Raw genomic sequence first — 12,065 nt, 5'->3', positions numbered from 1 at the left:
TTTTTTTTTTGTTAAATTAATTAAAATCTCATACAAAATAAATAGTATAAATCTATGGATTTATTTTTATGAAATTATTAGGAAACGTTTCGTTATGAAATCTTGTTTAATGATTTTTTATGATTTTTTGGTTAATTATTGGAAATTTCATTGAAAGAGATAAAGATAAATACTATAAATAGATTAATCGTTTCTCTCTCTCCATTATCAAATCTTATTTTTTGTTTAATTATTTGGAATCTCAACCGAGATAAATATTTTTTTATTAAATTATTGGTTAAATATTTAATATTTTAGTTAAATATAGATAAATAAATAAAAATAATCTAAGAAAAAGATAAAATAATGACGCTTTTTTTATTAAAAAAAATATTTAATGAAACATATTAGTAATTTTACATTTTTTTATGTCAATATTATATCATATCAAAATTGAGAAAGAACGAAAAAATAAAATAATAATTTAAAATTTGATAGAGATAATTGGATATTAACAAAAAAATAAAAAAACAAATAAAATCTATTTTGAAAAGATAGGAGATTTTGAAGGAAGAGATTTCAAATACTCCCTTGTCAATAATAAGAACAAAGAAGTGAGGGAATATGGAAAAAAATAAAATAAAATAAATGTACCCATAAGGATATTTAGTACTTAATTATAATTTATCATATATATCATATTTGATATTTTATAATAATATTTAGTATTGAATTACCGTTTATCATATATATATATATATATATCATATTTGATATTTTATTGTAAGGCAAATATCTAGATATAACAGATATTTGTTATCTTTCCCTTGTTATTTCCATTTATTACTCTTCTTATATCTTTATAATTTATTTGCTTATAAATAAATTTCAGTAGTGGTTTAAGCAAACATTTTCGATATATCTAAAAATTGATATGATCTATAATATTTTTTTAAAAAAAAAACTAACGATAATTATTTTTTAAAAATCTATTTTTATGTTAAATATCAAATATTGACAAGTTACCTGCATCATTAAAATTTTAAACCTTAAAATAACTTACATTGTCTTAGGGGTAGTTTGGTAATTTTACCATAAAATGTTGGTTTTGAAAACTTTCATAACTTCTTATATAATTGAAAATAGACGTAGATCAAGTCTTAAGTTATTTAGAGTTCATTTGGTCTATAAATTAATGTGTAGGAACATTTTGGTCCTTTTACATTTTATTCTTGATTCAGCTCATGAATGAACTCCAATGACTACCAAACTTCTTGAATACCCTTAAAATTTCACTTTAGCCCCTTCTACTAAAATCTCATGTCATTTAGATCATGAATCGAGAGTACTTTATTCTAGGGGTATTTTAGTCATTATAATATCCTAGACTTGGTTCAAGCCCAAACATAATCCAATGATTCTCAAACTTAACAATTCTTCAAAATCATAGATTAAGGCATCTAACATAATTTTATGATATTTGGAGGTCATTTGGGTCATGAATGGAACGTAAGTTGTCTTGGGGCATTATGGTCATTTTACACCATTTCTTGGTTTAGCTACTTAACCTCATCTAACGATCCTCAAATTTCATATATAATCTTAATCTGTCATAATATGATTAGTATTAAAATTTTGTGGGTAGCAAAGTTCATTTTAATGTTACTTGAACTCTGAGCAAATCGATGAGGGCCTTAACTCACGGTTCTTAATTTTTTTTATTTTATATATCCTTGATTCATACTTACCATAAGGTTCATGCTGAAATCCAAATGATTCCTACAACTATTTTTTAAGAAATGTCCAAGATAACTACTTATCTCGTCATTGACGTTCGAGACCTCTATTCATGAGCTTCCGGTTTCTGAATCACTCCAAATTTTCATTGATAAATTTTTTAGAGTGTGAAACCATAAAGATTTTCATGAGAACTGGTCTGGGAGTGGGTTAAAATAGAGAAAAGTGGAGGGAGGGTTGAGTTTTGGTTTGACATGATTGGTTTAGTTGAATTGACCACATCATTGTCTTCTTTTACGTGGTTGTTATTGCTGCCGCCTGAAAACACCTCTCTCTAGCTCCTTTTACAGTGTTTCTCCCCTCGATTTCTACATGGAACTTAAAGATGGTGTAACAAGGAAGAGCTAGGGATTGATTAAATACCTTCTCGTGGATTGTAGCCTAAATTATTCACCTCCAAAGTTTGTAGGAAAACTTTTTCCTCACTAGAGCTCAACCCAGAAAAAGCTTATTAGGCATCCAATTCTAGAGCTTTTCAAGGTTCAATTTCTTCATAGAATTTCCGCCCATTATTTATCTTCATTCTAAAAAGTCCACAGCTCATGCCCTTTTTGGTTTGATTCGATAGGACAATGCCTTGGCTCTAAGCCGGATGTACCACCGTTCAATGCCATATTCTGCCGCGCATAAATTTTTTCGACCGATTTTTTCTCGTGAGCTAATTCCGCTCAAATCATTGGTACGGTACTAGATGTAGACGAATGCTGCTGGGAGAGTGCAGAATAGACCAGCCGAAGATGGAAGAGAAATGTTTTGAATTTCTCACTTCTAACTCTTTTTTCGGAGTCCGACCACAAGATCTGATAAGTATGTATCATAGTTCTAATATTTTTTATATTGAAATATCAATCTCAATCCCATCAATCAATTTGCTACAAAAATCGACTAACAGGGGTATTCCTGTGTATGAGAATATAGTAATGGAAAAGGTAGAATTACCAACTTTTACACGAGATCGGTTTGAATAGAAGATAAACGTTAGAGTTTCTAAATTCTAAATTCTAAATTCGGAATAAATAAAGTTTCATTATTGGCCTTCCAAGTACCAATGTTAGATAATTATAATAAGCATTCCACTAAAATATGGGCGACCTTCTTGAACTAGCTTTACATAGTTCACTATCATCTATATCTATAATTCACACCACATATTAAACTATTAAAATTAAAATTTCATATAGAACATTGTATTAANTACCTTGTGTTCAAGTCCTAGCAAGGAAGATCTCGTGGAATGTTGAAAAGCTTTTNCACCACATATTAAACTATTAAAATTAAAATTTCATATAGAACATTGTATTAAAATAAAAACAATCGGAAATATATATCATAAATAAGTTGCAAACGCGTAGTTCATAATATCACATGAACTCTCTGAAGTCCTAAAATTCAGCATTAATGTCTAATACCGGTATGCTCTTATATATCTGGACTTTTAAAGTGTGTTATTCGACCACTATCAAAGTTAAAAGTACTTGAATGAGTATCTCCAACTTCTTCTTCACAAGAAACTATAGGTATTTCTCTTCTTATAAGATTATGAATGAGTCGACAAGTTGTAATCATGCGACATTGAACTTTACTAGATAACAATCTTAATCGTGAGTGTGTTATGAACTCCTGTCTGTGAGAGCTTGTCCTTTAATTTACATGGGTAAGAAGAACTCTTTTAGCCGATTCAATATGCCTACTATTTTTTGGACTTACCAAATAGGGAGTTGGGAACATAATATCATCAAATGGAATTCACTCCTTTCCATATAAGGGAAGTAGATGAGTTGTTCTCTTAAGTACTCATTTTAGGACTTGAACAATGGGTCCCACCCTCTCATTGGCCCGAAAGGAACTTGGTTTATGATTGGATCGTAGACAAATTGTTCATTAGAGAATCAGTGGTACTTAAGGTGAAAGATGTAATTATAGGGGTAAAACGAACTTTTGACCTAGCTGTAATTATGAACAACTTGTGAAGGATCGACTTGCTTGTAATGATTATATCGATGGACGTAACTTGTCCTATAGTGCATAAGAGTGCACCTCTAGGTCTATAGTGGAGTGACCTATAATTAATGAATAGAAATTGATTAATTAAAGAGTTTAATTAATTATTTTTATATCATTGGAGCTTATAATATGTAGGTCCATAAGGTCCCCTTGCTAGCTCGTAACATCATTAGAAGGTTCAATTTATTTGAAAGAAAATCTCAAGGATTCAAATTAGATATATTAAATATAAAAAAGAAAATTAATTTAATTTGAAATATCAAATTAATATTTAATATATTAGATNGAATATATTTTTTGATGGCTCAAAACCGGCTTTTTGGCTGATCTGGCTTGGATATGATATGCTCAAACCCTTTTCTCCAATTTCAGTTCTTCGAAAATGTTTAAAGTTAGTATAAATACCTTTTAGCTACTTGAAAATTTGGTGCAAGTTTAAAGTATTTATGCATAATTAGACTTAANTTAAACATTCTAATTAATATTTAATATATTAGATATGTTATATATAAATGGAGAAAAATATATTAATTTGAAGGGTTCAAATTNGACTTAACTAGTTTAAATGATTGAATAAGTTTAAATTATTTTAAAGTTTTGGTGCCATGTTTGAAGTATGTATGCTTAACTAGTTTAAATGATTGAATAAATTTAAATTATTTTATCTAAAATTAGGTTTAACTAGTTTAAATTATTATGGGTAAGTTTAAATGATTGAATTCAANTAAATTAGTTAAATATATATTAAGATAATCTTATAATATTTAAATATGATTTGTATAAGGTATAANAGTTTAAATTATTATGGGTAAGTTTAAATGATTGAATTCAAATTTATGAGATTCGATTCCTTAGTAAGAATTAAGGGGTCGTAGTAGCTTTGGCCTAGACCAATTAAGTAAGTGGCCTACCGTCATTTAGTTATAATTGTGTGCTCTATAATAACATTTGCTCATGGCTTTGCACGTGTCAGATGTCCATATATGCGAACTGTTATGAAATGATATGTATATGTTGTGATACGTGAATGTTATATTGTATTTGATGAATTGATATGTTNACATTCTCCGAGAGTCCCTATAAATAGGACCCTTGGGTTGAGCCAAAGATACATCAATCTCTCACACTTTCTCTCGAGAATGAAATTACATATCCAGAGAATTCTCGGAACTCTTCTTCTCCGATCCCTTTNTCTGTTGAAGGTATATTCAAGATATGTTATTATGATATATGAAATGATATGTGCATAATGTGAATAGTTATGTCTAGGAGCATGAAAACGTTATGATATAACATATATATAACATGAATAATATGAAATGATTGACATGCAAAATGAAAAATTGACATGAAATACAACGCCGATAGACGCATGGAAGATATGGTAAATGATATGACAAAAATGATATGATATGAAGGAAAACGCTAGCGGGGTTGTAGTATATGATAATAAAAATGGAAAAATGTTGGGAACTCGTGCATTATTGTGTGTTCATGCATCGGGGGATACCCCTTCTCATTCACAATAGTATGGACGCGTACGCTACGAGGCAGGGAAACGATCACTATGTTTACCATAATGCTACCAAGACGATCACTATTCGTGACAGGTTTCTGGCATTAACAGCTACCAGAGAATGCTCACTTGGCTAGAAAGGGGAGCAGGAGGTGTGCGAATCGACTCGTGGGTCCATACTCGCATGTGTGGACCGTGTGTAGGAAAATTAAGTACACATCAAATTACTCATTTAGGATAGTCGCCATAGGAAAATAGACTGTTATGATGGGTCTCATTCATGAAATTGTATGTGTTTGCATTTAACCTCGATAGGGGGTTCCTTACTGAGTATTTCTTAAAATACTCAAGCTACGTGCTACTTCTATATCAGGTAAAGGCAAGACATTCCTGTACAGCTGACGACGGCGACGACGGCATCGCAATTCAAGACCATGACACATGCATAAGATAGTTGTACTTATTTTCTTATATTTAGGTTAGAATATGATGTTCTTAATTTAAATATTTATTTATTTCATTTAGTGTCTTGTTGTGTCATTTTAAAGATGTTTTCGAACACACAAGTTCATGATAGTGTTTTAAGATTAAATTTATGTTCTATGTTAAAGCTTAAACGCTTATTTCTGCACAAAAACAACTAAGTTATGATGATCATAGAACTCTAGGTAGGTAGAAATCTAGGGTCGTTACAAACCCACAAGTTTGAGTTGTTGGATTGGTAACTCAACTCATCCTGAAATTGTTTCACAACCAAACCCAACCCAATTCTCTTATTTTTTAGGTTGTTAAAAAAAAGAACTCGAAGGAAGAGGATCGTTGCCAGAGAAATTGGAACAAAGAAGTGAATTGGAAGGAAGAGGATCACTATGCAAGGTGAATTGGAATTAAGAGTATCACTATGCGAGTAAGGAAAGATGATTGTTGTATAGTGGGAAAAGATGCAGAAGCTAGAAGGAGTGCGACCCGCAACCGGTGACTAGTGAGAGTGGCAACGTGAAGCGAATGGTAGTTGGGAAGAGTGGTGACACAAGGTGACTGACGAATGGCGATGTTGAGTACTCGAGAAGAAAATAGGAATTGCAGTGTCAACACTGATTTGAAAGAAGTACTTACTAATATTTGATGTGGACGGTTGATAGTGTGTTTCACTTACTTACTACATTGTATGAGGAAGAAGAGTACAAATAGGTATTGTGTTGTGTATTTACTCAACTAGGCTGAAAAAGCTATCGGCTAGGCCATAAATACTATACACACTCTGATGGGCAAGGAAGAAAAATGCGGGTTGGGCTTGCTCTCAACTTGGTACCTTTTTTTTCTTTTTAAATGTAATCAGGTTAGGTCGGGTTGACCTGGTTCTTTACACACTAAACTCGGCTCAACCCGAACCAATCGAGTCCTAAAATCCAACCCAATCCGACCTAAAATTCTATATGATTAACTTTAACGTAGGTTCTCTCTAATGCACCTAAACAATTTTAAATATAAATAAAACTCTAAATTAATTAAAACCGTATCCAATATAAACCAATTAATAATATTTAAATATGAATAGGACTATATATTATACACCTTAAATAGGGACAAAAATAAACCCCCTTTTTTTTTTTCTTTCTTTTTTTTAATTGATGGTTCAACAAGACCACATGAGAGAAATAACTATCTTTTAGTATGACCCTACCTCGAAATCGACTATAAACTTTCTATTCTCGTGTTGTGTCAATTAGTTAGCAGCGACATTTTGTCTATTTATACACTACAATTTTCATAGATGAACGGTAACAACGGTAAAAAAAAAAAAAAAAAAAAAACAATAATAATAATAACTCTCCACAATGGTATGATATTGGGCCTACCAAGAGGGCTCATACAAATGAAGATAGTATTATTAAATTATAAACTCAGGATCATTTCCTAAATTAGACCATATGAGACTTTCATCATCTAACAGGATCAATAGTATTTTTTTTTTTTAAGAAAAAAAAAAAGGTGGATGTGATTCAAGTAGAGAGGTAAGAATAAGAATTATAAACGATAGGCTATGAAAAGGAACTGGCTTTTGAAATATTAGAGGGCGAGAAAANCCATATGAGACTTTCATCATCTAACAGGATCAATAGTATTTTTTTTTTTTAAGAAAAAAAAAAAGGTGGATGTGATTCAAGTAGAGAGGTAAGAATAAGAATTATAAACGATAGGCTATGAAAAGGAACTGGCTTTTGAAATATTAGAGGGCGAGAAAATAGACAAAAACCGTATTAATAATAGAAAATGAAATCTTTAACAAAAAAAATTAAATGAAGGACATTAGCACCAACAAGAATAAGCGGTACATGTAAGACCCAAAAGATCCGAGGAAATAAATTAATAAGATTAAGCAAGGACAAGAATTTTAAGCAAGTCATTTCTACCCCGAAGAATTTATTTTAAAAATTTAAGGCCTTTGGACAAAGATTGGAAAGGAAAAAATAAGTGAAAATGGCAAAATTGTCATTTTTTTAATTATCAAACATCTCCGGATTTTTAATCCCTTGTCTAGAAGGAATTTCAAGATGGTTAATACGTGAAAAATGACCAAAAAGGGAGGAAGGATTTTTAGAAAAATTATGGATTTTTTTTAGAAAAATAATAACAAAATATTAAAAAATGGCAAATTACCAAAATATCCCTAAAATTATGAGTAATTACAAAACTGCTATTAAATAAAATGTGCAACGTGATTTGGTTCTAGAACCGACCAATAGAATAAAATAGAACAATAGTATCCCATGACTTAGATAAAGCTGACATCAAAATCAATTCTTTAATTTAATTTTCTAAATTAATTTCCACCTCAGTTGATTTACAATCATATTGAATTCATTTATATGATCAGCGATCCATCTTCAGACATTTGTAGATTGAACAATCTCCGCATCAAATACACTTTGTGCATAGCCGACGAATTTTCGTACATATTCGACCGCGCCTCCAACAGATCTGACGTTGTCTTCTCCTCGATGATGTTGAACACCACGTTTCTGGACAGTATTAATCGAATTAACCCTAAAGCCTGTTGATCCTTGAGGTTCCACTGCTCCGTCGTCATGGTATCCGGCTTCACCTCCAACAGGGGTTCGTGAAGATCTTTTTGGTACAATAATCTTCAATCTGCATCTTTCAGAAATCAAAATTGGATCCATCTAACATCTCAATTTCAATCTTTGAACTTTCCATCTTCAAAGATAGTAGTGAATCTCGCCTAGATCTTATACCAATTGTTAGGATCACACAACAACGCACACACTAGATCTTCAAGCATGTACAACAAGAGAATACAAATAACGAAGAAAATACATTTTCAAAACATTGTCTAAGGGAGTATATATAGATTTCAGTTTACTATATATAGCTTTATTATATAATCACCTACTATACATAATTTCTATCATATATATCTCTACTAGCTTATTAATATAACTATATACGAACATTTTTCATATATAGTTTGAATAAGCTATAAATAAGCAACAATTTTATAACCGAACAATGCGTAGAGAATTACTATACATTCAATTTATCTAGATTGAAAATCCACCTAAAAGAAGACGATTTTAAATGATCGGTCCCATCATTCTATATGTTTTTGCATTCATCAACCCTAATAATGATCGGTCCCATCATACCTACAATAAAGGATGAAGTATACAATGATGATTTATGTGAGTCAGCATAAGAATACTCATATGCTGATCTTGAAATAAGAATTAGGAGTCCACCAAGATGGATGGATGATTATGAGAGTAGTGAAGGTTTTCCTGAGGACGAAGATATTGCATATCTAGCCTTGTTTGCTAGAGGTGATCCTATTCATTACATAGAGCCACCAAAAGTTCTAAATGGAAATTTATGGATGCGGAAATAGAAGCTTTGGAGAGAGATGATACTTGGATAATGTTGGCTTTTTGGCCTTGATCTCACTTTAATTAATTTTTTTTGTATTCAACAATTCATCCAAACATGAATATTACATGCTTTTAAATAGGTACAAAAGATAACCCGAACATAATAAAGGTTCAGCCACCAACTACAAATCACTAATAAATGCTATTAAATACAAATTGAAGAAAATAAGGCATTCATACAAACTACTAATAATTGCTCTTAAATACAAATCGAAGAAAATAAGGTATCCATAAATTGTCTTAATTGGTAGTTCAACTACCCATGGCAAGTCTTCTAATCACCTTCCAATAGCAGTCACTCCATTATTTTCTTGATTTGATTCTTGAATCTTCTTTGTATTGCTTCTTGTAATGGCTCGTTTGGTACATGGAAGTGATCAGTTGTTGGATTCATATCACATGTTCAATTTTATCCTACCATAATTTTTTGTGATAACAGTTCAATCATTCAATTTTCTAAAAATCTTGTTATGCATAGTCATAGCAAACATATAGATGTTCGGTTTCATTTTCTTTTCGAGCTATCAAATGAAGGAGTTGTGAAGATGGTTCATATTCGTGCACAAAATCAAGGTGCAGATATCATATGAACAAACTTCTACGGCTTGATATTTGAATTATTCTTCTAGTTGGCTAATAAATGGTATTGCTTGAGAGTTTGTGATTTGTTTGACTAGTTCTTTATTTGTTAACATTGTTAGCTAATTTTTTCTCCTTTTTTTTGCTTTGTAAACCTTTTTACATACATCAAACAACACGAGATTCCGCCAACTTTAATTGCATATTGGATTTAACTTTGTCCTTTTAACATTAGTATCAAAGCTTTTAAGTTATAAATTCGGTAGACTAGCTTCCGACCCGATAGTTATATGCGGTAAACGGTTGTTGTTGCCTTTTTGCTTGCATCACATACAACACCAATTTCAATCATTCAAATCTTGATTTCAAAACTCTTTTTCGAAATCTATCTGCTCCCGTTTTTTAAAACTTTGTTCTTAAACCGGGGTCAAAGGCTCGAGCATACATTGCTTAGTCATAGACGACGCAAAAACAAATTGACTTAACTCACTAGTTGTTGGGAAGTGAGTTGGAAGCGTATAGATTTAACACTAACGAGAAATGAAAATAAAAGAATGAAAGGTGAGGTGGAAGACAATAATAAAACGGAAAACAGCCAAAAATTGGAAAAGAAAATGAATAATTTTCTTTTAAAAAAAAGGTTAGTTGAAAAAAATAAAATGAAATGAATGCGTTAAAGTGGGCCACGTGGGGGCGCCAACCCAATAAATGCAAAATTTCCCCCCAACTTGGTGACGTGGTTGTTTGGGCGAGTGGCCAACATCCCTATTTAATTAATACGTCGCTAACTCCACCCCTCTCTCTCTCTCTCTCTCTCTCATCGCTGTCTTTCATAATATCTTCCTTTTTTTTTTTTACCCTAAATTTTATTATTTAATATTTTCCATAAAAAATCATTTTCCAATAACCAGATTTGATTTAACATTATTAAATATTTATTTCTAGTGTCAAAAACAAAACAAAACAAAACAAAATAATATTTTTAATCCTTTTGTTTTTTGCTTTAAACCTTTGTGTATTATTTTATTTTACTCAATATTTTGTAATAATATTCCTTTTTGTTTCCCTACATACAACTCATATTATGTTAATTCTATCATTAATTTTATTTATATTTTTAGGGTAATAAGCTGATGTGGTCAATTTAAAAATAAAATAATAAAAATAATAATAATAAATTTCATGAAGTATAGAGATGAGTCCTTATTAATTATTACTCACGATCAACGAATCACTGCCATGAGATACGATTGGATACTAAACTCGGCCGTAGAGGATCATAACCCGGGCGCGACGATCTTATCTTTCCAGAAAGTATCTATAATATGTGACTGTGGAGATGCCTCGTCGTCGACCGGAATAAACAAAAAGGAAAATCACCTCCGTTCTTCCATCTCCGTTTCATTTTCTAGAATCTTCGCAGCGTCGGCGTCGGCGAGGCGTACGGGAACCATGGGAGTTGTGGAGGAGGCACAAAATGTGAAGATCATCGGCGGCGGGCAGCAGACGGTGGTTCTCGGTCACGGATTCGGCACTGATCAATCGGTCTGGAAACATCTGATTCCGCATCTTGTTGATGATTACAAGGTGGTTTTGTACGATAACATTGGCGCCGGAACTACGAATCCGGATTATTTCGATTTCGAACGCTATAGAACGCTCGAAGGATTCGCTTACGACTTGCTAGGGATTTTGGAGGAGCTTCGGATTGATTCCTGTGTGTTTGTCGGCCACTCTGTTTCCGCCATGATCGGCGCCGTCGCATCCATCACTCGCCCCGACCTCTTCCAGAAGATTATTATGATCTCCCCGTCGCCGAGGTACTTTCATTTCTCGTTTCTGTTCGCCGGTGGTATGAAACTGAATACGCCGTTATGTTTGTTTAGATTTAGACTTTTTTTTTTTTTTTTTTTTTTTTTTTTTTTTTTTTTTTTTTTTTTTTTTTTTTTTTTTTTTTTTTTTTTNAATTTAAAGTTTTAAAAAATATAATAATAATAATAATATTTTTTTTTTTATTTAATGGTCAATCTAATACGGAACGTGTGAATAATGAGTCGGATATATTTTTAATCCTCTTTTTAAAATATTTTATTTATTCATTTTTTTAATCTTCCTTTTCGAATCAAATGGTTTTATTATGTATTCGGTCGTATTTAATTATTTATAAATAATTTAAGATGTTTTCTTAGTAAGAAAATAACACATTTTTTAGGGTTTTTTTTTTTTTTTTTTTTTTTTTTTTT

The 12,065-nt window shown here is 31.4% G+C and overlaps 1 protein-coding gene across 1 annotated transcript in view; it reads left to right on the top strand.

The window, feature by feature from the left end:
- The first annotated feature begins 11,091 nt into the window (after positions 1-11,091).
- The window catches only part of LOC111776897 (probable esterase KAI2), a 2,467-nt gene continuing 1,493 nt past the window's right edge, over positions 11,092-12,065 (top strand). Inside the window, exon 1 of the mRNA XM_023656300.1 lies at positions 11,092-11,642. Coding sequence (XP_023512068.1) covers positions 11,275-11,642 — 368 coding nt within the window. The 5' untranslated portion in view covers positions 11,092-11,274. The remainder of the gene's footprint in view (positions 11,643-12,065) is intronic.

The sequence above is a fragment of the Cucurbita pepo genome, chromosome LG16, assembly GCF_002806865.2.
Source record: "Cucurbita pepo subsp. pepo cultivar mu-cu-16 chromosome LG16, ASM280686v2, whole genome shotgun sequence".
Taxonomy (NCBI): domain Eukaryota; kingdom Viridiplantae; phylum Streptophyta; class Magnoliopsida; order Cucurbitales; family Cucurbitaceae; genus Cucurbita; species Cucurbita pepo.
Note: the sequence above shows the minus strand (reverse complement) of the source record. Positions and strands in the feature narration are given on the sequence as shown.